Genomic DNA, 25,067 nt, shown 5'->3' on the forward strand with positions numbered 1-25,067 from the left:
ACATAACCTCAGCAAAACTATGTTGTATGAAAGCAAGCTCCAAAAATATATGCTTCACCATCCAGTCGTTCTTTGAGGAGAACTCTGCAGTCAACATGAGCAGACTACATTTTGCAAACTCTGATTTTCCCATGGTAAATAAAACATGCCAGCTACCTGGGGGTACGGCACCTGAAAATCTATAGATTGATTCAAAACATGAGCATTTATCTTAACAAAAAAAAAAAAAAAGAAATCTATGTGCTCATATACAGAAAACATTATGAATTTTGCACAGCTTTAAAGGTACTTCTTTTTCCTAGTACATTAATACAAGGCATGTGGCATGTATGTGCCAACCTGTGTTTTTATTAATTTTAAATGTCTGAACAATGCAGTCATTCCTCTGTAACCTCATACCTAAACGTATATGACAAGCTTGAGAAAACAAAACCTTCCACCTCCTACAAATTCACTTCTGTCACCACACTTGTCCTGTGGCATTTACTCTGGAGGGAATTCAGTCCTAGTTAAATCATTTCTGTACCTCCCAGAGAAAAACACAAAGCACTTCCAGCATCTCTAGCCCACAGAGTAGCAAGCAGAAGGCAGGAAAAAGACAAGTGAGAGGAGCTGTGCCACCTCTGCTGGCAGCATCACCAAGGATAAGCAGCAAGTGAATCAGCACAACCCCCAACAAACCGATGACCATGATCACTTTTCTGCCTCTGTGCCAGCTTCTTCCGTCAGAGACTCCTCAGCCCGGTCTCTCTCATGCATCTCTGCAGTCACCACCAACCCCACTTGTGCATCTTCAACTCTCCAGAGAAAAATTTCAGGGGCAACCTAGTCGAATTCTAGAAAGACGTAATTCTTTGTAAATAGAGGAAACACAAGGCAAACCAGTCTCTCACACAGCAATGAACTCATCTGTATTTGGGAAGCTAAAGAAAACTACAGTACAACGTTATCTTCATTACCAAAAGCACAGGTATCATTAAAAGGAGAAAAAAAAAAAGTCAACTTACTTTTATGTTATACTTCAGCAAAGTACAGCAAGTAAATTCTTACCAAAAGAATGTTGAGACAGAAATAACAGAGTTTGCTACGGAGAACAATTTTGTCATACCGAACAGGAAAGTAACGTGCCAACAGTTCATTTCAAATTTTTTAAAAAATATGCATATTCTCCAAAATAAAAATTTTCCCTGTGTTAACATGCTATTATTTCCTAATTAGAGCCAAAAGACAGTTGGAAAATAAGGGACAGCCAGGTACAGTTTGGAGGAGAGAGGAGGAAGCAGCACAAACACGAGAAACCTGTAATCGCCGTCCAGCTGCAAAACCATGAGCTGATTGCCAATGCAGAAACCTGGTGGGATGGGTCACCCAACTGGAGAGCTGCAGCTGGTGGGTGCAAACTCTTCTGGAGGGACCGGAATAGTGTTTGCAGAATAGGACCTAGGATATGGGATCGCTTGGGAAACTGCCCTCAGAGACAAAGGAGCAAATGAGAGCTGGGAGATACTTAAAAAACGTTTGTCTTAGGGCACAAGAGCTCTTAATCCTGACATGCAAGAAGTTGGGCAGGGGAAGCAGAAGACCAGCTTGGCTAAGTCGAGACCTCTCAGGCAAACTAAGGCACAAAACCAAAATGCACAGGCAGTGGAGACAGGGTTATTCCTCCTGAGAAGGTTATAGGGACATGGCCCATGACTGCAGGGAGGGGATCAGGAAGGCCAAGGAACTCGAACTTGGCTTAAGATATTAAAAAAAAAATAACAGAAGTTTTCTGTAAGTATGTAGGACAACAAAGGAAGATAAGAGTACCTGTACTCCCCCAACGTGTGAAAGAGGAGACCTGGCTACAACTGACATGGAGAAGGTACTTGGTGACTTTTTTTCCCTCAGTATTCACTAGCAAGTGCTCTAGCCATACCAATCAAGTTGCAAAATCCAAAGGCAGGGACTAGGAGAATGAAGAACCATCCACTGGAGGAGAAGATCAGGCTTAAGACCATCTAACCTGAAGGTGCACAAGTCCACAGGACACAATGAAACACATCCACAGGTCCTGAAGGAACTGGTGGATGAAGTTGCTAAGCCACCATCCATCGCATTTGAGAAGTCATGGCAGTCCAGTGAAATTTGCAGTGGCTGGAAGACTACAACACAGTTACAGCATGGGTGGATAGGGGAAGAGCAATCCACCAATTGCTCTTGGACTGTAAAATATATAAAAAAATCCATGCAAGAGTTAACACAGGTTTTCTCTGTTGTGGCCTAGTGTATTTTTTTAGTAAGAGCTAACTCAGCATTACTACTCCTTCCAGAGAGCATTTGCCATCAAGAAGAAATAATATTATATCTTCAGCACCACCAGCTTAGGTCTCTTGCTTATGTAGTAACTGAGAAATTTCCATTTTTTTTCCCATCCTCTGAGCATATCTCAGCAAAGCAGGGCAAAGACAGGTTATAAAAGAACTGTGTCTATCTTCACAGGTTTCAGCAACGGAAACTGCCAGAGAGAGGTCATTGTCATTGGATCGCAGCCCGTGTTCAAACATAAAATCGTGCCATTGCAACAGTTCTAGCATATGCTTCTAGCATAAGAGGCTTTACTACACTTGAAATGTTTCTGCATTTGGGTAAAGGACACAAGCAAGGCAAGGAAATATTCAAAGGGAGTGAGTACTAGCAGGTTTTATTTTCCCTTCCTCTGTGTAACAATCATACCGATAGTTGTCAGCCCTGGCAGGGGACTGTGTAGGAGTCATCAAGCAGCGTAAAGGCAGTTGGACTTTGTTTTTGTTGATGCAGTTCTTCCATTTGCCATTTTGGCCCAAATAGAAGACTGTGCTTAGGTGTGGAAGTACTCAGCATCCCTGGATGCACAGATGGTGCTGCACGATAAAATTCCCCTCTAAGTATCAGTGGTGACATCTGACAACCTGAACCACCCTCGGACATACGGTGCTTCCAGGTTTTAGGGAGGGATGCCGGGCCAGCAGTTAAGTAGCAGGGGCTCAGCAAAGTCATACCTGTCCTTTCCTTCCCTTTTTTCTCACCTACAAGATACCACTCCTGACCCTAGCAAAGAGAGAAAAAGCAAAGACAGAGTGGTAAGGTAAGGCCACGTATGGTAAGGAATGACAATGCACATAATGTACGTAAGCCAGAAATTATTTTTTCCCCCTGACCTGCTAGCTCTTCAAGAGGGAAACATTCATCTACCATCTTGCAGTTGTGGGCACGGACAAAAGCAGGAGAACTCTTGAGACAAAACTACCTTTTTCCTGCCAATGATCAGGAACAGGGTTTCCTGCAAAGCTCAACATGATTTCAAGAGAAAAAAAGATCCAGGAAAAGACAAGATTTACTGACTAATTAGACCAACAATTTCCAGAACACTCAGGAGAGTTCTCATCTAATTCCCTGAAGATACTGCAACATTTGAAAACAAACTCTTAAAATAATTATCTTCAGCATTTGCAGATAAAACCTACAAGGAGTTGCAATGCTGTGCTGGTTTTACCCTGCTGGGCAGCTGAACTGCACCATAGCTGCTCTCTCACTCCCCCTCCTTAAGAAGCTCCACCGGGGGCTCCTCCACCCATGGGGGGGCTGCAGCATGGAGATCTGCTCCATGTGGGACCCATGGGCTGCAGGGGGACAGCCTGCTCCACCAGGGGCCTCTCCCTGCACAGCCCGCAGGGGAACTGCTGCTGCCTGCCTGCAGCACCTCCTGCCCTCCTTCTGCATTCACCTGGGGGCTGCAGGGCTGCTGCTCACTCCTTATTCTTCCAGCTGTTGTTGTGCAGCAGTTTTTTTCTATGTCTTAAAAATGTTCTCACAAAGACACAAACAACATCACTTTTTGGCTCAGCTCTGGCCAGCAGCAGGTCCCTTTGGAGCCAGCTGAAACTGGCCCTTCTCTAATGGGGGGCAGCTTCGGGACTCTTCTCACAGAGGCCACCCCTGCAGCCCCCTGCTACCAAAATCTTGCTAAGGAAACACGCTACAAACATTAACCCTAACCTTAACCTTAAGTAACAGAGGTTGACCAGAAGACCTCCAAAAGTCCCTCCCAATCTCAACCATTCTGCAACTCTGTAGTATTCACAGATCATCTTTATGCAGGCTGTGGCCAGTTGCACGTTCATCTGTCCCAGGTCCTTCTGGCACAGGTCTCAAAGGCAGGGTGCCATTAGCTGGTGTTTTCACTGTTTACCAGTACCCTGGGGATTTATGCGTGCAATTGTGATTCTATATTGCATGCAAATTGTTTATCCTATCTAGTTTTTCAGTTTGATTAAAAATCTTTTCATCAATTTCTCACTGTTGTTTTTTTTGGTGTAGTGTTGGATACTGATGGCTTTATTTAATGTGTGACATTAATTTTTAGGGAGTCATCCTCACTGTGGAAAACACACGGTAGCATGATAAAGGAAAAGCTGCTTTGTCCAGGCTGTTTCAGCTCCAGTTGGTTTCTGTGTTAGCTGACGTGTTGGAGGGGAGGAACAGAGAGAGCTCCCTTACCTTGTTCCTTGGTGTAGGAGCGTTGTGAAAAGCACTGGCAGTGTGTGCCATTCGGATTGCTTCTGCAGTTTGCAGTAATCAGGTGAAATTTCAGCACTTCTGGCAGAGAGTTAAAGCAGAGTCTCTAGTCTGCTTCAGGACTGATCTGCTATGTTAGGCTTTTCCAGAATTTGGGATTTGCCTTTCTCAAAGGTGCATACATGACTGTGACATCTCAGACTCATCTGGTAAGTTTAAATTGTAAAGGCTTCTAGAGAATTAAAGCTGGGAGTAGCTTATTCCTTGCAGCTCTTCAGCACTGAAGTTGTTTGTGCTGTATTGAGATTGTCAGTGTGGCCCAGCGGTGATGACCGTGTGGCACCAGTTGCCACATGGTTAGGCAGGAAGATGTGATCTCTAAGATGGGAGGCAGGAGGAGCAGGTTGGTAGCAGAGGAGGGCTCGTGGAGTCTAGCTGCAAAAGGCTGCTTGTGCTTCCCTGGCTGCAACTGCTATCATTAAGCCGACACACACAAAAGAAACACCTGCGGAAATATCTAAGGAGCCCATAAAGCTTTCAGCCTGTCACTGTTGATACACGGCTGTCTAGAGAAGAGTCTAGAAGCTACCTCATGTTAGGTAAGGGCTGGTTTCAGACTGCTGCAAAGGGATCCACTGCTGGCCAGGGCTGAGCCAATGAGCAACACTGTTCTGAGAGAGTATGTTAAAGAAAGGGGAAAAAATGTGGCACAACAGCAGCTGGGAGAGTGAGGAGTGAGCAGCAGCCCTGCAGCCCCCAGGTGAGTGCAGCAGGAGGGCAGGAGGTGCTGCAGGCAGGCAGCAGCAGTTCCCCTGCGGGCTGTGCAGGGAGAGGCCCCTGGTGGAGCAGGCTGTCCCCCTGCAGCCCATGGGTCCCACATGGAGCAGACTCCAAGCCAGACCTGTAGCCTGTGGAGAGGAGCCCACGCAGGAGCAGGGGATCTGTTGGGATCTGCCGCCCATGGGGAACCCACATCGGAGCTGCCCAGCTGAGTGAAACCACCACAACTGGCTGGCTGTGGTTACCTGCGGTGGCCTCCTAATTCCGGCATCAGCAGAGCCGTGGTTCGATCTGGAGCTAGGAGCAAGCTGATGACTTGCTCCTGGGTTTAAAGGATGCTGAGCAAGCTGTAAGGAATGAGCTCGATCAGGTGCTGTGAACAGCAGACAGTGAGTATTTACCAGCTTTTGCCTGATGAGATTGTTGCCCAGAGAGGTTGTGGAGTCTCCTTCTCTGGAGATATTCAAGACCCACCTGGATGCCATCCTGAGCAGTGTGCTCAAGGTGACCCTGCTTGGCAGGGAGGTTGGACTTGATGATCTTCAGAGGTCCCTTCCAACGTTGGCCATTGTGTGATTCTGTGAGGATGATGAGCAGCTCTGTCTGCTCCCCATTTTATGCCCCTTCAGAGACTGACAGAGCAACCATCTGTGGGCTACCCAGCGAGAGGAGGTGAACAGGACCAGCACTCTTCTTGTGGGCTGCCAGGCTAAGCCACAACCCTTCTGGATTTCTGCTCTGGGTTCTTTCAAACCCAGAGGGAAGGCAGGCCAGGCAACTTCTCACCTGCACAGCATGGCATATGGAGTACTTGCTTGGCAGGATGTCCTTGGGCTTACCACCACACACATAAAGGAAACGCTGATTTGTGCTGTGGTGGAAGGGCCAGATAGCAAATAGGTGAGAATTGTTTGCATTGTATTTGATGAATTGCGGTTTTGGTCTTCTATGGCAGGGTCTAAACAACATTAACTTTCACACCTCTGGCAGACAATATTTGTGCCATCCCAAATACCGCTGCCCAAAATCCTCTGTATTAACGCTGTGACTGCGGGGATGTTTTTCTCTCTGTTACTCTCTCAATCAAGCTAGCAATTACTAAGAGATTTGAAAGAGGAGTTCAGGCTGGTACCTGCGCTTTGTTCTGAAGATGCCCTTCTACAAATCGACAAACCCTAACCTGCAGAAAGGAGCTCGGTAAGAGATGTTATTACTTCGGTTCGAGTCAAGCAGTTTGACATTCTTTGAGCAGAAGTACTGCTTGAGGATGATAGTCTGTATTCGTGTACTTAGCTCCGAGTTAGAAATTCATCTCAGCCATAATCACGCATGGTTTGTTTTCAAATGCTTTGAAAATGAATGTTTTATTAGGTAGCTGTGGCCAAATGCTGCAGGATGGCCTTTGATAGGCTTCATCGCTAAGTGACTGTAGCCGTGTTGGCAGAGCCCTCTGGTGGGAGCACAGCCTGTGCCAGGAGAAGCTGGTTTTGCAGGCAGAGCCACCCACATCTCCCAGATGCCACTAACCAGCCTTCTCTCTGCTTGGTGGCATCCCACCAGCTGTTTGCAAAGTGGCCAGGGGCTTCCCCTTCATCCAGCTCCTGGCCAGCAGCTTCAGAAACGCAGAGCCCTGCGGATTTTTTATCAAATTGGTGGTGCAACCTGAGGTACGAGTGCCTGTATCATTTTAGGTGTTGTTCTGCAAAATGCTGACAGCTCTTAGAGGGTAACAAAGTTGGCCAATTACAAGATAATGTTTTCCTAATCCGGATCAGTGTAGGAGAGCTCCGATGGATTTCAGCATCCGTTTGTATGAATTTCAACAGTATCTGTAAATACTTTTTTTCTACCTCGAAGTAAAAGTGACCGATTTACTTAGGCATGCAACGGGACGTTTTGGAGCCAAGAAGCACAGCCTTCCATTTCTGTCGGTCAGTAACGCTTTCAACAAGCAGGGTCTTTGAGGAAAGGGCTTTTGTGTAGCACCTTATTGAGCAGGGAGGAAAAATGGTATTAGACTTGTCTAATACAGTAGTATTCAAAAGCCTGGTTAGAACTGCTAAATGCACTGCCAAACCCGAATCTGTAAACAGGCCTTTTAATCCGATTAGGTCCCTGAAGTGTTGATATAATATAGGCCAATAACTCTCCTGCAGGAAATCCAGCTGTTTAAGATTGTTGCACGAGTAATGCAGTAGTAATAAAACGTCTTTTTTTTTTCCCCTTAGTCACATGCTGGCCGGAGCTTTTCATTCAGCATTGATTTGAAACACTCACAGCTGTGCCCAGTATTTTATCTTCATTAAAATAAAAAAGAGAAACACACACAGAGGGGCTCAAACAGGCAGCTACCTGTGGTGGGCAGGAACCCCCCCGAGGAAGCTGGAGAGAAGCGCTAAGACTAACACCTGACACGTTTTGGGGTAATTTGACCTCTTGCATCATCCAACTTTCCCTAAGAAATACATATAAATTCTTCCAAAAGCTCATCACGGCCTGCACTTGCAGTGCCAGCTCCAGTTTTTCACCTTCGTGTGCTGCGCTGCTGGGGTTCAGCAGCGTGTAACCGCTCCGTGAAGACAGCCCTCGCACGCAGCCTGGCGGGGTGGAACTCCTTGCTGCGTGTCGTCCTGAATTCCCAACGCTGAATTTGCTGCAGAAAGCAATTAAATGGTACAATCCATCGGTGCTGCTGGCTGCAGGCACTGCCTTTGTCTGAGAACTCCTCAGGGGCAGAGGGGCTGGGAGGTGCATCACCGGGTGCACGCACCCACTCTCCTTACCCTGGGGTGAAGGCAGGATGCTGAACGAAACAGGGCTGCTCGAGGCCCTCAGGAGGGCTGCTTTCGGTGTGGGTTTTCTCTCCTGGTGATAACTGGAGCTGTGCTGGGGGGAGTCCCAATGAAGGAAGGCTCTGACCCTCCTCCTGCAGCCTACAAAGCCTTACTGAGGAATATTTTATCAGAGGGGCTTTCCTGGTTACCTGGAGTCCCATGGCCTGACTGCCTTCCCTGCCTGTAACGCATGGCACACTGGATTCTTATTACAAATACACATAAGAGGCAACACAAAGGGTTTATTTTATCACCTTTCTTACAGGACAGCCTCATCTTCTTGTTGTTCTTACAGAATTGTGATTAGCAGCTTCAGTTCTCTGGCAGGTGTTAACACGGTATGCTTCTCAAGCCCTCCATGTTTTGGCTACTAGGACAGCCTCTGCTCTGTGATTTTATGAAGCTACTTTTTCAGGAGCTGTTTTTCCAAATCCCAAATTTAAATTCTTAAATTTCAATTCTTATTGCGTGCCATCATATTTCAGCTTGGTAGAATAGCGAATTATTTCCACAGGCTCATTTCCACATGCTCTTTTCAAGCTATTTACGTTTAATAAACCTTTTTAAGATATTTAATTCTTGTTGTGGGAGCAGCAACCTTCCTGAGCTGTCTGTTGTAGCTCAAAATTTCACATGCAAACGTTGCTTTTGGTATTGCTTGTGGTTATCTCTCATCTCAGAGTCACGTAACAGCCTCTTGGAGAGTTCATCCCCTTTTGTCTGTGCCTTTTATTTCTAATGCACGCTTTCTTGGGAAGCGGCAGCCGATGCGATATTGGTGATTTTTCTAAATAATCGTTGCTCTCCTGAAGAAGTTGGTGAAGTTGAATATCGCCGTTCGAACGGGAGGTTCGGAGACGGGTAATTTGTACCTTTTAGCCAGCCGCGCCGCCTTGCTTTTGTCTCAGAATTTATTATGCTTCCCAAGTAGAATGTGACAGACTGAATAGGGCAGGGGGTGGGGACATTGTCTTCAGCTGACACACTGCTATCAGCGGGACCGTGTTCCTGGACGTAAGATTTTGCAGTCATTGGTTGTCCGAAGAAAGCCTTTCCATTTGAGGATTGGACCAGAAGATGCGTCAGTTTGCTGCCCGTCTCCAAGGTACTGGTGATGCTGCCTCCACAAGCTGGCTAACGTCACAGCTCCATCACCCAGCGGGGTGTGGGCTTTTTTTCTCCTCTCCTCTGTTTTAATTCTGTATTTGCTTCCTACTGCATTTCTTAATCTGTCTTCCGCCAAATGCTAACAGCATGATATTTTGCAATCATTTAGGTGAATACAAGAAGGACGAACTCCTGGAAGCTGCTAGGTGAGTGCTGCTTACAATACAGAGCATATTTTGGGGGTAGAAGCAGGAAAGGAAACGAGATTTTTTGAAACAGTGATGTTTTGTCACTGCTTTCCCATGGAATGATGCAAATAAGCCGCCTCATTAGCAGAAATCTCTTTGGACTTCATAGTCTGCTACAAATGGAAAAGCCCGTTTATGTAATTGAAATCCCCCCCCATGGTGGTTATAAGGTTAATACTGAGTTTTTGCTGTAAGCTGTTTAAATACTCCTCTCTATCATTTTGTGACTGTTCTTTTTAGGGGCAAATTAAATAAAATTAGCCATTATCTTTTCTTCTGTTTTTTTTTTTTTTTTTTCTTTTCTTTTTTTTTTTTCTTTTTACTGCTACCTTAGGATATATTTTGAAAATAAGCTGTACCAGAACAGAACATACGGAAGCCTATACAAAAGGTGTAAAGTTCAGCCTTATATTCCAAAGATGCTTTCAAGCTTCCTTCTGACAGCACAAGACCATATTTACAGGCTGTTTACCCTTATAAAAAAAAAAAAAAGGATATTGGCTTATAGTTATTTGGAACGTTATGGGTTGCATACAATGAGAATGTATTTAATTCAGAACAAGCAGTTCAGCAAATGACTTTCAGAGGATCTGTAAAATTAGATGAAGGAAAAATAGGATGAGATTAAGGAAATAAAATAAGAGTTGTTTTTTTTTTTTTATCATCTATTACTGTACTATTTCCTATAATTATGCTAGGTCTTGAAAGGTGCAGAAAATCCATTTGACATTCTCCCTGGCAGAGTACAGATTTCAGTATATGATACTCTGATGTACAGCTCTTTAGCAAATATTTTGCAGAACACTGTCTCTTCCCCCCTTTTCCTAATTCCCTCCTCTCCATTTACAGGAGTGGTAATGAAGAAAAACTGATGGCTTTATTGACACCTTTAAATGTGAACTGCCATGCGAGTGATGGGCGCAAGGTAAGTTAATTCCTGTTTTTTATTTCCGTTTTTTGAGAAATGCCAATTTAACCATATTGGGAAACAGAGATGTATAAACCCAGACTGTGTAGGTGGGTGAACCCTAAGTGCTGTCTTTTCACCATGAAATTAAATGCTGGTGTAGTAGACATTGGCAGCTGTGACAAACCAACAGTCAGCAGACATGGATTTTAAGTGTGTCTTTTCTTCTAAATGTCAGACCCCAGCTTACATGTAAAGTGCAACCACAGGATCTTTTGTAACAAAACCAATATCTGCGGTTGCAGATGAATAAAATAGCTAAAAGAGGGAAGTTATTTGTGTTCGAATATTGTCTGGGTGAGGTGATTCTTATTCAGCTTAGCACCTAATGTGCTGGCACATAGACTAGCAGTGTGTTGATATGGTTAACACCTTCTGCATTTTCTTAAATTTTACATTATTGTTTTGACTTTCTCTGTCAGGGACATTTAAATGAGTTAAATTAAGAATTAGGCTGAAACTGGAGGAGGAAAGAACACATGCAGTATGAAGTAGATCCTATGATTTGTGATGTTTGAGACATCAATATGCTGGACTGTCTAGACTGGTAAATTTACAGACGTTGTTTTTATTTATTTATTATTTATTTCTAAGTGTGCCAGAATGTTCCTAATCGGTGTCTGTTAAAAAGGTCTCTCACGCATAACAATACACCTCACTCTCGGAGAGAAATGGGAGTGTTTTCCTGCACAGCTTTTTATTTTCTGTGAAGGGTGTTGGAGCATAGTATGAACCTCTGCCCATTTTGGAGCTGTTGGGGAATAGCACAGTGCCACTGATGAGGGGAGCTGAAAACGGTTGATGCTGCCCTTTCATTAAAAGACACGTTGAAGATTGTAAGGATGTATTTGTGAAAATAGTCTGACTTGTAATATGAAATGTTTTATCAGGTGTGATACCTGTAATAGCCACTATGTGGAAGAAAACCTCGTCAGTTTTTAACTTGTTTATATTAATGGCTGATCAAAAGTTTCTGAATCTTCCAGGTTTTTAAAGCAATTAATTTTTTCATGTGTGGGGGCAATCAAATGAAGAAGGGCTTTATTTAGTGTATCTGTGTTGGAGCTGATGGAATACTTCCAATATTTTAAGATGAAACATATTGCCTATAGTTCTTGGCTTCCTTTTTCTTTTTAAAAGAATTTTCTGTTCAAATGAGAATGCATTTGGTTATTAATAGTGCACTGTGCTAGAATAATTAAGCGCTGTGGTATGCAGCAATGGATTGCTGTGTAATTGAGCCCCTATAATTTCTGATCTAAGGCCAAAGGCAGAGTTGTGACTTCTGTTGATAGGGAGAGGAACCAGGCCTTGCCGATATGTCATCAAGAATAACTCACTCTAAAAAGAAAACAAAAGGCCTTAAAAAATCTTATTAAGCTAGGGGAAATTATATGTGTATTATTGTGGCCTCTGAATTAGTTTCAAGATTTATGCCCAAAGCTCAGCAAGCGTATTGCTGTTAAAGCTAATCAATGTAGGCACTTCAATAATCTGTGTGTTTGGTTGTGCTGGTGATTTTAGCCACCTGGGTAGCCAAACTCCATCACAACCTCTTTCTTGCTCTCCCTCCTCAAAAGAAGAGGGGGAGAAGAAAGCACGCTGGAAAGAAGAAGAAGGAAAAAAAAAAAAAAAAAAGCTCGTAGGTTGAGGTAAGGATAATTTAATTAAAGAGAAAAGAAAGGAGGGGGGAGGGGGGATGGCGAAACCAGCAAAGACTGCACAGAAGCACAGAGGAAAGAAAATTCTCTACTTCCCATCAGTAAGTGATGTTTGGCCATGTCCTAAGAAGCAGGGCCCTTTGCTGCCTACAGCTCGACGTTCTTGTCAATGAAGGTCTGCTGATGTAGCTGCCTCCAACTGACCCTGATTTGCACTTGCTGAGAATATGTCTGTTTTGGAAGTTGTTTTTTGTATTCCTTGCTGTGTTTCAATATTGTTATTTTTTAAACTCACATAACATGATTTTTTCTGATGGAGACACAGAGCCCTCCATTCCAAATATGATTGTTTTTCATAGTTATTTTTTGCAGATCCCTTGGTTTTCAAGCCTCAGACTTACCACAGATGTAGCACAGTGTCAGGGTGAGGAAGCGCAGCCTCCATGAAGTGGTCTGAGCATCTCTACACCATGTTTACTCTGCAGTGTAGACATATGCAGAAACTCCTGTTTGTTTCTTCTGCTTTTGCGTTCCTCAGGCTTGCACATTTCTGAGATATCCAGCACTATTTTGCTAAGGGACCACTTTAGTTTTGTAGGTGAGAAAATTGAGTCCCAGTTGTGATTTTTTTCTGTATAAGAGAACCTGGCAGCATTATTCAGACTTGAAGGCTTGAATTTCTAGAAGCTGTCGTCCAACAGCTGCAACTGCTGACAAAATAGCAGCACGGTCAGTAAATTGTTGGTCGTGGTATTGTCTACTTTATTGCTGTCTGCATTTTAGGAAGTTCAGGAACTGAATTTCCTAAACTCCACGTCTGCTGGGATAGCATGCTTCGTAGAACAGATGAAAGGAGTGGAAAACCAGGACTGTAGCTTGCTGGTCTGAAACCAGCTTGGGTTAAAAGTAACAAAGACTTATTGCATCGTGTGTGCTTCTTGCAGCCTTATTGAAATGTATTGATAGGCAGAGTGATTCCTAGTGGACAGGAGTCCGTGCTGCTAAAACAGTTACAGCTGGTGCTGATAGCCATTGATCCATCCGTTAATTTAGCACAGAGGTCAATACTGGATTAGGAGTGGAATCCAATGTTTCTTCTTCCCCTCCAAGAGAAAGTTTGGACAGATCACATGAGCACTGTGGAGATGCTCACATTACTGAAGCTCTTCATCTGTTGTCTGAAGAGAGAATTCACTCTGTTGCTACTCTTGCAATTATTTTCTGGAGTGAAAAATGAAGGAGGAGTGTGTGCAAAGAGAGAGCAATTTTTATGTGTCAGCTAAAACATTACTGCATACCAAGGATCAATGTAATTTATGGAGTTTTGTTTTGATTTGATGACCAAGAAAAATAACCAATAATATCTCAGAGAAGCAATTATTTAATTGAGCTAGGAAACTGATTTTGAGTAAGTATTGGCTTCTGTACATGGTGAATGAGGGCACAAATAATACTGCCTTTTTTTGAGCTATACAGTGCAGTGTATGCAAATGAAAGTGTTATGCAAGGGTGAAATGTCAAAAGAAATGTTTGTTTTCTTTCAACCAGTCCAATTTGTTTGCTTTTTAAAAAGCAATGCTTGAGCTAAATTACAATAGTTAATTTTAGTTAAAATAGTTATTTTAACACAATTTAGTCTTGTTTTGAGTTTTTCAAGAGGAGAGTGGGAAAAAAATGTTAGGGTGGAGTGTTACGTTTAACGTAAAATTTGCATTTTACATCATTTCTATTTACAGTGTTTTGTAAAGTATTTGCTCTGTCAAAATGGAACTTGTTCACACAAAATTCTCATGAGCACGTGAATATTCCTGATGGGTCTGAAATTTTTCTGTGTCCCTCCTCTGAGCTCTGCTAAACTTTGTTTGTGTGGTATGTAGATGTAAAGCCTTGTAGAAGACCATCTGAAGTATTGAACTTCATGGAAAAGCCCTCCAAGATCATCTGGTCCAACCATCCCCCTGCCACCACTGTCACCCACTAACCCATGTCCCCAAGCACCACGTCCAACCTTTCCTTGAACATCCCCAGGGACGGTGACTCCACCACCTCCCTGGGCAACCCATCCCAGTGCCTGACTGCTCTTCTGAGAAGAAATGTCTCCTAATTCCCATCCTGAACCTTCACTGGCACAACTTGAGGCCATTCCCTCTCCCAGGTCCCTTTTCTCTTCACAGTCTCCTAGCCACTCTGCCCCAAGCCTGTAGCACTGCATGGGGTTGTTGTGGCCAAAGTGCAGGCCCCAGCACTTGGCCTTGTTGAACCTCATCCCATTGGCCTCTGCCCATTGATCCAACCTTGTGGTGAATTTTCCAGAAATGTTAAATATTGAATATTTTAAAACAACAGGTTCCTACCTGCTACTGGAATCTGACGCTATGTTTTTTTGCCATGCGAGCAATATTTCTGATATGTTACAACAGTCGCAGCATACCTGAACTCATAGGTAGTGTCAAGAGAAAGGCTTAAAATGAAATGTGTCATGGTTGTTGTGTTGAATTAAGCTATCTCTCAGCCTGCTCGTTTCCTTTGGGAAGCTGTTGTGAACCCTTGAAAGATGTCTCATGAAGAAATTGATATTGCATCCTTTTAAAAAAAAATAATACAGAACTGTCTGAGCTAGTAAAGGCACACTGGTTTTAGCAATTCAGATTAGAAATTTTCTCTACAGTGCAGACTTCTCACATCATTTCTTAGCAGCTTCCCAACATGAACTGTATCCAGCTGACACGGTAGCTATTAGTAACGGAAGGATAGATTTATTTATTTTAAGCTGGATTTTTGCTGGAATGTAATGCCCTGCTCCTGTTCTCCATTATGCATACTGCGGTCACACTGGCACTAAAATACCTGTGTGTCAGTCACTACGGCTTGTTTTCACAAATACGTCTGCAATTTGAATATGTGGTTTTCCTGTGCCTTGGTACCTTTGTGTTTTCCTCTAAGTACACTGCCGTAAGGTCAAGGAGAACGCTTGAATGTAGAGTTTGAGGAATAAGTGCTGGTGTTCCTACCCTCGGCTTGATGTCAGTTTGTTGTGGTGGTGGCTGTGATTCATGATCATGTAGGAGCTGTCCACATGCCCTGAACGTTCTGCTTGGTGATCCATCCTCCTCCACGTGGATCTGAGTATGCAGCTCTGACTAATGTTGCTTCATTGTGTATTGCTGCCTTCAGAACATGCCTCTTCGTAACCTTATACATGCTCATATTTTGTAATCAAAGTTAAATAAAAACTTCTTCACGTAGGGGAACCCAACTCATGTGCTCAGGAGTTGCTCTAAAAGCAGTCAGTCTAGCTCTTTATCTGAAAGCTCATCTGTTTTACAACTAGGGCATATATCTGAGATTTTGTGCTCTTTTGAGCACAGGACAAATATTTTCCTGTAAGATAGGCTATATCCTTCATGTTTTAAAAGTATTATTTGCATTGATCTCTGCAGCGACTTTTCGTGTTTACATTCGGTATGAACCACTTGAAAAAAAGAGATTACCATGGTGTTACGTGTGAACAGCTTGTCTCACAAACTTGTTGGGCGTGAGGCAGAAATCATTACCAAAAAGCAGCACAGAATGTAAGTCTCCCCCACCTACATCATTTTTCTTCCTGCAGCTTCTCTCCCTGCCCAATCCCTTTGAAACTAGAATTTCAGAAATTTCTACAAGTGAGTGAGGGAGCCTATGGACAATGAGCCCATGGGGAAACAACATCTGCATTTATTTAATAAAAATTGTTTTTAAAGTCTATGTGGCCCTACACAGAACACCAGTAGCAGGGCTTTGCTTGAGTGCTTTTGATTCATCAAAAACGCCTTTTGCGTACGTTGGAGGCTTTAGCCCTTTCCTTCATGTCATAAAGGATTTCAGGTTTCGTGTGCTCTGCCCTGTCCATGTTTATGGATAAAGGGTAACAGATGTAAGAAATCCACCTGTAAGGAAGTCTGCAGTGCAGAGCTGTGCACCAGCAGCCTTGGTCTGAAGCCCCTGCTCAAGACCCTGTGTGTGTGCAATTAGTGGAGAGGATTGAGCGCAATGTCCCCTCAGATCCTGCCGTGGGACCTCTCTGATAAGGGCTAACTCTGTTGGATGAAGGAACAGGTTCCTTCTCTTGCCTCCTCTTCCTGCTCTGTATGTACAGTCAGCTTGATCAGCGTGTAAAATAAAGGCTGATTTAAAAACAGAAAATGAATTATATAAAAACTAGGTGAGTTACATCTCCTCTTACCAGGGGGTCTCCAATCTGCTGGTGGTGAGTGGATTTGCCAACCCACGTTTCAGAGTTCGTCCTGTTCTCAACCATTTTCAGGAAAAAATCTGCAGTTCAAAAGCAAATTAGTTTGCTTTCCGATTCTAAGTCAGTCAGTCTATGTTTTCACATGCTTTTACTTTGTAGTTATTACGCCCAGAAACTTTAACAGCGGTTGAGATTCTCTTGTAATGAAGTTGTCTCTAGGAGCTGGGGGGGTTGAAGAAAAATGCCATGTATGTCAGAAATATCGACATGCTCCTATACTCTCTTTTATGTGTGATCCCAGCTTACTTAATCAGTCAAGTATGCTCAAAGTGGATAGCACAAGAATCCCTCCCCTAAATTTGTAAAAGTAGAAATGACTTGGCTTCATTTCTATCCCTGGTGCTGCTTAATACCCTGCTTAGGCTAAGATGATATCTTCTGCATAAAATGCAAAACTGATTTATCTACTCGAAGTTTCTGTTACAAGATCTTAAATATTTTCTTAATTATTTTAGATATTTCAGTGAGTATCCCTTCTTGTGTTCTTCAGATATTATCAAAAGTATAGTCCATCATGTCCAGGAAGAGAACTTCCACACTGGAAAACTGGAAGGAGAATACTTACTCCATAGTCATTCTCCCTGTATTGGTCTCTGTAAACCAGGCAATCTCTTTTGTTAGGTCTTAATCAGTGTGCTCTTCAGGAAACCTCCAAATTTATTAGCTGTGCTCTTTTTTATTCCTGAACTATTTCCCCTTGATGATTAGCTTCCCACAAGGGACGGCTTCTTGCCTTCTGCTATTATTCTCCTACTGTTTAGAGAAAACAAGTCGGATAGGCAGATTTGGAAAGAGCCATTTAATATTTTATGTGCCTTAACTAAATGCTTCAATCTGGATTTGGCTCTGTCTGCTCACAAGCATCCAGAAATTGCATAGCGATCATGTTTCTTCTATGAAGAGTTTGAGAGTTGAGTCCTTCCCTTCCAAGAGCCTGCTGAAGGTAATGTTTGAGTTGAAATTTGGAGGTTTGGTCTGTGGACTGTATGCATTTGATTTCTGTATGTGGTTGACTGTAGTGAATGCTGTAGATGCCATTTCTATTCTTGGTGTCAATTCCCTCTTGAGAGGTACTTGATCTTGAGAGTTACTGAGAAGTAAATCATTCTGCTTTCTCATTGTTCTCTTTTGAACATGATATTGCAATACGTTGTGTCTTCCTCTGTTGTCAGACCTACCACTTACTTCTATCCTCGTTTCCCATCTCTGCACGTTGTCAGGCATCTGTCCCAGGACCTGTCACCATCTTCCTTAAAACCATCAGTGAGGATTGTGTTAAAACCCTGTTGAGTGCCCAAGTGGGCTGTATCGGTTTGTTTATCTGCATGCAGACGCTTATTGACCACTTCAGAAAACTCCAGAGAGATCTATCAGGTGGAACTTCCATTAACAGTTTTTGTGTTGACTCTTGTCATCATGTCTATCCATCTGTCCACTAATTCTAGCTGTTACTATATTTTTTTGTGGTACAGGTGCCAATGTTGTTACAGGCTGTAGTTCCCCAAAAACATCTTTTAATGACTGGAATCATTTTTACAACTTTATGTACCAAGACAATTTTAAGTGATGGTTGTATGCCACTAGTAATTCACCCATTTAATTCTTCAGTACTCTCCTGGGTGAATGCAGTCCCATCCGAGCAATTTGTTGATTTTTTTTTTCATCATGGGTATTGTTACCTCTTTTATGCTTAATTCAGTTTCAGATAAATCCTTTTCCAAGATTCACCATGCTCCCAAATACACACTTGCTTACTCACCAGGGCTCTGGTGTGACAGTCGCCTATGTTTCTTCTAAGACATATGCCATGCAGAGTTCCTTTAGTTCCTCCACAATAACCTGCCTGTAGGATCTCTCATTTCTCACCTTGATATCATCTTGCTCCCACCGGACTGTCTGGAGGTTTTTGTGCTTCTGGTGGGTCGGAAGAAGTTTTTTTCAAAGAAGAATTCAAACTAACAATAGTTTGAATTCCTTTCACTAGTTGTTGCTCAAATCATCTTTGCCTGCCTAATTGTATTTTTACCTATAATCTGATGGATTTTGTGATCCTTCTGATTTTTCTTTAGCTTCTGAATTCAGCTTTTTGAATAATGCCTTCTTAATTCTAGTAATCTCTTTTGATTTGCTGTTTAATCACACTGGCTTCTTTCACTTTGTCAAGCACTTCCCAACAGAAGCTGCATTAGCACCGTTTCTGGTATGGTCTCTGTGAGTGGTCTTCTTGCTGTTTGTAAAGACTTGATTCTCTTAGTGATGGCTTTTAGTTGATATTTACCAAACTTCCCAAATTTTCATAGCTTCCCTTTCTGAAGGTTAGTGTGGTCATGCTCCATTATTTTTATCAATCCTTTCCCCTGTATGATGGCTGTCCTAGCCATCTGAGTGAAACAGCCACCTTGGTAAAGCAGTCACTGATAACCTGCAAACATTTCATCTCTGTTGCATATTTATGTGTGATACTGGCCTGATCTACATGACACTAATTGAAGTTACCCGAAGCCCTTGTGTTGGCTGCTCTTGCTGCCTCACTGTTTTCTCTCAGCACATCAGTTCTCAGTAACTAATACAACCCCATCACTGACTTCACAGGTTAAATGGATTTAGAGTGATGGGTTTAATGCTAAACGAACAGAACTTCAAACACGGACGTGCAAGGAGAGTTGTGTTTACACAGTGGTTTTAGAAATGGTTATGTCAGTTGATGAAGCAGGTAGGAGATGAACAATAAAAGGGAAGAAATATGCCAAAATAAGGCACTGTAATTTATGGGGAGTGTGTCAATGATGGACAAGAAAATTGAGGTTATTTGCTTAGTGTCCTCTAATTAATGTAATGTACTTCTACTTATAAAAGATACTTCTTACAGATGGAATTCTTTCGAATACTCTATTTCTAATAGCCATAACTTCTCAATTTCAAAGCATATTAGGAAGTACAAGATATTCTCTTTTTTCTGTATTTTGGAAGGCTGTATTAGTTCTGCAAAGGAAAAATGAAATCTGCTTGACTGGATTATAAAAACTTGTGAATAATCACTAATGCAAAAAAAAGAACATTTTTTGTACCTAAATTTGTGAATTATTTTAGACTTCTTATTTTAATTTGATTCCAAAATGTGAGTGTTTTTTTCAAACTCTGAGAAGTGGAAGTGAAATGCAATTAACTTGCATGTATTGTTCTTAACAGAGTTTGTTCTCGCCCCACATTCAATAAAGATGAGCAAAGTGCTGGCTTGAATGTCATGTTAGCAGAGAGAGCAGTCAAGGTAACATTCAGAGAGTTTTTTCTTTCTTAGTAATCCAGAAAATATTCTAAACTTAAGGCTAAAATGTTTGTAATCACAAGGTGGAAGAGGGTGGATGGGGGAAAGGTGTTTTTGGTTTCTTTCCTTTGTTTCTCACTTCTCTAGCTTGTTAGTGATAGGCAATAAATTTCTCTGTCTCCCTACTCTGAGTCTGTTTTGCCCGTCATGATGATCTCCCCATCCTTATCTCACCCTTGAGCCCTTTTCATCATATTTTCTCCCCCTTTCTCTTTGAGGAGGTGGAGTGAGAGAGCGGCTGTGGTGGAGCTTGGCTGCCCACCCAAGTAAAACCAGCGGAAGACTGAGGCTGTGAACTGTGCTGACTGGCACTGGGAGACTTCCAGAATCTCCGCAGAAACTTGGCTACCCTTGCCCTGTAACTCAGGCCAGTAGTAATAGCACCTCTTCTTCCCTGTGCACTAAACTTAAATCACATCTTCCAGGGTGTGATTTACAAGAAAGTTCCAGCTGTTGCCATGACAGAATTCTTCATGCCTTTGTGTTTGGTCCACCAACCCGGATGAGTTTGTTCCCTAGCTGCTCCTTCGAGTACTAGATGTCTGAATAATCTCTAAAGACTCCAGTAAGTAACATTGCAGGGGCAGTTTCTTTTTATCTCTACCTTGGCAGTAGCCAGTCACGCCTCAGCACATCACCTCAGAGTTGTCCCTTTTTGACTTACATTTCTAACAGATTCTATGTGATGAAAAGAAGCAACAAAAATGGCCATCCTGGATACAGTGATGCTTTAAGTAATTCCCAGGCAGAATTCTGCCATGTCTTTGGGAGTTTACATCTCTCTTCAGCGTTAAATAACATTACCAGTGTTCCTTTAGGAGAAGAGAGTGGTTCTTTACTGTTGATTCATCCTTCTGTAGCTCAGCAAGCCACTATTTCCTCAGTTACCAGCATCTACCACAGAAGAAAAAAATGTATGCTGTATGCTCCTCTACTTCTGGGATAATCCGTTGCAAAATCCTCTCTGCATGTTTTGCTGTTTTTTGTCACTGGGTGCTGCCAGAGATATATGCTGAGCTTCTGGATCTGAGAAAACTGCAAATGCTGATTCACTGTAGATGCTTCTGAATTTCTTTTTTGTAATGCAGTTCCATTCCCAGCTAAACCTTCATTTGCACGTAGAAACAGAACAGATTCTCCTAAGGAACAGTTTTCTGAGAATGCTGCGGGTTTATGATGAATGTTGCTCAGCTTTTCTGACACATCCTGGTTTAGCAAATGCATGGTAGGTTCAGATACATGGAAATACAGGACAGTTTCAGGAGCTGCGGGCTTTTGCTTTTTAGTTCTTATTTATGATGGCATCAAGGATTACTAGTGCACCTTTTATGGGACTTGCTGTTTGTGAAATCAGATGATCAGAGGTCGGGGTGGTAGATCCCATGCAAAGATTTAAGTGTTTTTCCCAGCCCTTTACCATTACCCGCTTGGTCTCTGCTTTTAGGTCAGATCTTTGGATGCTCACTCTGAAAGTAGTGGCACCAACTTAGTATGGAGGTGTTAGGGAAGATTCTTAATTAAACTTTGGGAAGCTGAGATCCATGTCTTTATGTCTACTTGTGGATCTGAGTAAGCTTTTACGTTCATTCTGAACATGATTGCTGCCTTGTGTCTCATGCTACCTCATTTTCTTCTGGCCTCTCGTTTAGTCCTGGTATCTTTCTTGTAGGTAATGATGCTCTTTGAGGTTTGATTTTGATTGTTTTTCTCTGAAGTAATACCTCGCTTGCCTCAACTTCCAACCTTCTCTTTGGTGGTGCTGTTTCAATGCTAGCTGGAGTTCCTTACCAGTGAGGTGAAAGCATCCATTTCTTCCTTCTGTCGACCTCTAAGAGGCAGAGAAACTCTTATTATTTCTTGTGTTTACCCCTGTGCACTATGACACTTCTCATCTTTTCAGTTCTTCTCAGCGCCAGGAATCTGTGATTGAAAAAGCTCTTAAATATGCCCCTTACTTGTCAGTACTTTTCCAAACCTGGAGTACAACACTGCGTCCATGTTACTGCATAGAACTAATGCCAAATTTTGTCACAAAGCCACAAAGTTCAGAGATACAGACAGAAACTTGTTGTATTGTCCCTCCAAGGTCAGATCTACTACAGAAACATTTAGGAATCGGTAGCTTGGAGGTTACAGCCCTCTGAGAAGGAACATATTTAAATAGGAGCATACTTAAATACTCACTAGAGATTAATAAAAAATATTTCTGTTGCACTTTTGTTGCGTGTTGTTATTTCTTAATCCACTTTATCAATACTTACGTGGCCTGGAAGTGTCCAGCACTAATCTGAAAATAACATTCCGGAGTATGTAGAGGAATGTTTTCTGAATCTGTGATCCACAAAGCAGTGCTTTGTAGCTGATATGCACTCTACAAGGCATGCCATTCATCATACCTGTCCTCCTCTGGGCTTTGTACCCCAGCCCAAGTGGTACATACCTGAATACATTTCTGAAGGTATTGTTTCAGAAAATAAGCTCTTTATAACGTGGACGTCTTTCTTTGTTCTTCTTCTGTCGGCTCAAAGTGGTGGATCACTGTTTTTCAAAGAGAAAATTAGGTGCCAGAAAGGGAGAGTTAAATTAAGATACTCTGGGACTTGCAGGTTCTGAACTCATGAGCCATTCAGTTCATTTTCGTGTGGTCTTGTACAATTTTCAACATAATGGTATTCTGAATTTTACTCTATGAAATCTGTTCTGTTCAACAGTCTAGTACTAGTGTTTGTGTTGTGAAGATGAAGCAGTTAAATTACCACTGGAAACACAGTTGAGTGAGAAATGTCTTCCTTAATCCTTTAAAAAAAAAAAAAAAAAAACAAAAAAACCATAAAAGTAGTTTAATTTCTTCATTTTTGTGCTTTCTTATCTCCAGAGTTTGAACTCATTGTAGCTAGCTTATCTGTAGTTGGCAGGCTGACATAACTTGTTTTCCCGGAGCAGCATCTCTGTGTATGTCCTTAAGGACTTAACTGTCAGCCACGACGTTGAGGAACGTGGTACCACCGTAAAATGACCAGGGAAGCTGCACAATTTGACACGTTGGATGGCTGAAGCTCACATGCCACGTGGCTGGTAAACAGAAGCACACATCCTTCCTTGCTCAACAAGAGCATCGTTCTCTTGCTGAGGTTAAGGACTTTTTATTCCCATAGTACCTAGTGTGGAAGAGCGTTCTAACATAAATATTAAATAGTTGTTTCAAAATATGTGCTTGTAGAAGGGAGGGACTTGTTTGTATGTGATAATAATTCCAGTTTCCACGCCACGCAAACAAACATCAGTGAGATATTTTCCCAAGAAAGCTTACAACCAAGCCTGAAAATGAAAGGGTAAGATGATGTGTTGGGTTAACATGGCAAGGGTTTGGTAGCAGGGGGCTGCTGGGGTGGCCTCAGTGAGAAAAGCCCTGAAGCTGCCCCATGTTAGATAAGGGCCGGTTTCAGATAAGGGACCTGCTGCTGCCCAGAGCCAAGCCAGTGAGTGGTGAAGTTTGTGCCTCTGTGGGAGCAGATCTAAGAAAGAGGGGGAAAAAGCAGTGGTGGTGTAATCCAGCTGCATAAAATGACTGCAGGTGGGCACGCTGTGCAATATTAAAATGGAGGACATACTTTGCAAGGGGGTATCTAAGCAGGGAGGGAAAACCTCGATCATTGCCATCCTGGAAAAGCTCAGGAACGTCTCTTCTAGAGTGTGATGTTGTTGCAACTTGTTTTCTCATCCCATTAATCAGATTGTAAATTAGTGACAGGCGGTCTTTCGCTTGCATCCAGAATATGTTCCTGATGCACACCCGTGATTGATGCAGTTCATTTTAGAGAAGTCTCTGAGATATTAGCATGAAGCAGATGCCGACTGTGATGACTTTAAAGAAAGAACGCATGGTAAATTCTAACCCAGCGAAGAGAGAGACTTGTTTGCCTGCCACGAAGGTTTTTGCTTAGTGTGCCTGATTCAGGCAGTCATCCTGCCAGGCCTCAGGGCATCTTTCAGAGCAGTCAGCTTTATGCAGACTGTGAAACAAAGGTGCAGCCTGCGATTAGAAACCTTTCTACCCATCTCCCAGTTCAGAGGAGGTGAAGCACCATTTTGAGGGAGCTCGTAAGACAAACTGCAAAAGCTAGAAATATTATTTGTATTGCTACTCTTCTCTGCTGGCCACGCAGTCTGATCTGAATAGCGGCGTTGTGTTTGATAGAAGTGAAATGGGGATTTGCTACACGCCTGCCTTTTCCAAGTTACTAAACCTGAAGGTAGATTAGAGACAAGGTAAGAAAGTCCTATAAAGCTTATGGTGATCACTATTTGATTCCTCCTTCCCCCTCTTCTCTTTTTTTTTTGGATGCCTTTCATCAGGAGGGTGTTATAAAAGAGTTGTCAGTAAACACATGGTTGTCCTTAGGTATCTAATTGGAGGGTATATCACCAAAGTTGTGCTTGTTTGTCTGTCCAGAACCACCCTTACTGGTGAACGCCCATTTGGGGACCTTCTGAACATGGGTACAGCCATTATATGCCAAGAGCAGAGCTGGTCTTGGGGACGTCTGATAGATGGTATTGCCTTTTTATAGTGAAAACGCTTTTCTCATAGAAGATGAAATTAAGCGATGATAATTTTAAATCACTCCATCTTATTGGAAATCAGATGCAGGGCGAGACGTATGTAAGCAGATTCTTGTTTGTTGATTTTAATAGCCTTCAGGATGACAACTTGGGAATGAGAGGAACACACTAATTAAGATTGTTATCAGGTAACGTAATGTAGAGATTCTAGTGGCAGAGAGCAGGAACAGGCATTATTAGCTCTTACAGCAGCTCTGGCAGCTGTTATTGAACAAGCAGGTAATACATGATGTAAGAACCTTACGTAAAATCCTTCGGCTTTAAGTTACCCATAACATTGGCAATCCAAAATTACTCTGAAGCTGAAAATGCGTGTTTTGTTCTGAGGCTGTGGGCACGTTGCCATCTCTAAGAGCTCCTGAAGACTCCTTAGCATGACAGGTAGGGATATGGGTGGCTTAGAGCCAGCGCTCCCAGGTTGCCTGCGGATGATTTGTTGAAACCAACGTCCTGATTGTAGTAGAAATAACTCAGCAGCCTGCAGATCTGACAGTCGCTTGGTGCCCCTTTTGTTTGATACAGGGGGGACAGCAAGTCCAAAGGTAGCTGACCTTGACCATAAGGCCCTTAAATCAGCTGTTGGCAACAAAACAGTGTGAAACCACCAAAGGCTCAATGAGAATATCAAACTGTTGTATGTACGTTGCTCAAATCTAAAAGTGCCTTTACAACACGTGTTCAAAAAGCCTGCAGGG

At 42.7% G+C, this 25,067-nt stretch overlaps 1 protein-coding gene across 2 annotated transcripts in view; it reads left to right on the forward strand.

Annotated features, from left to right (window-relative positions):
• Positions 1 to 25,067, forward strand: part of TNKS (tankyrase) — a 103,529-nt gene that overhangs the window by 40,535 nt on the left and 37,927 nt on the right. For both annotated transcript variants that reach the window (XM_084285994.1, XM_084285995.1), the window contains exons 4-5: positions 9,427 to 9,463; positions 10,355 to 10,430. In XM_084285994.1, the coding sequence (XP_084142120.1) occupies positions 9,427 to 9,463; positions 10,355 to 10,430 (113 nt within the window). The remainder of the gene's footprint in view (positions 1 to 9,426; positions 9,464 to 10,354; positions 10,431 to 25,067) is intronic.

Source organism: Netta rufina (genome assembly GCF_964035555.1).
Source record: "Netta rufina genome assembly, chromosome: 4".
NCBI classification, from domain to species: domain Eukaryota; kingdom Metazoa; phylum Chordata; class Aves; order Anseriformes; family Anatidae; genus Netta; species Netta rufina.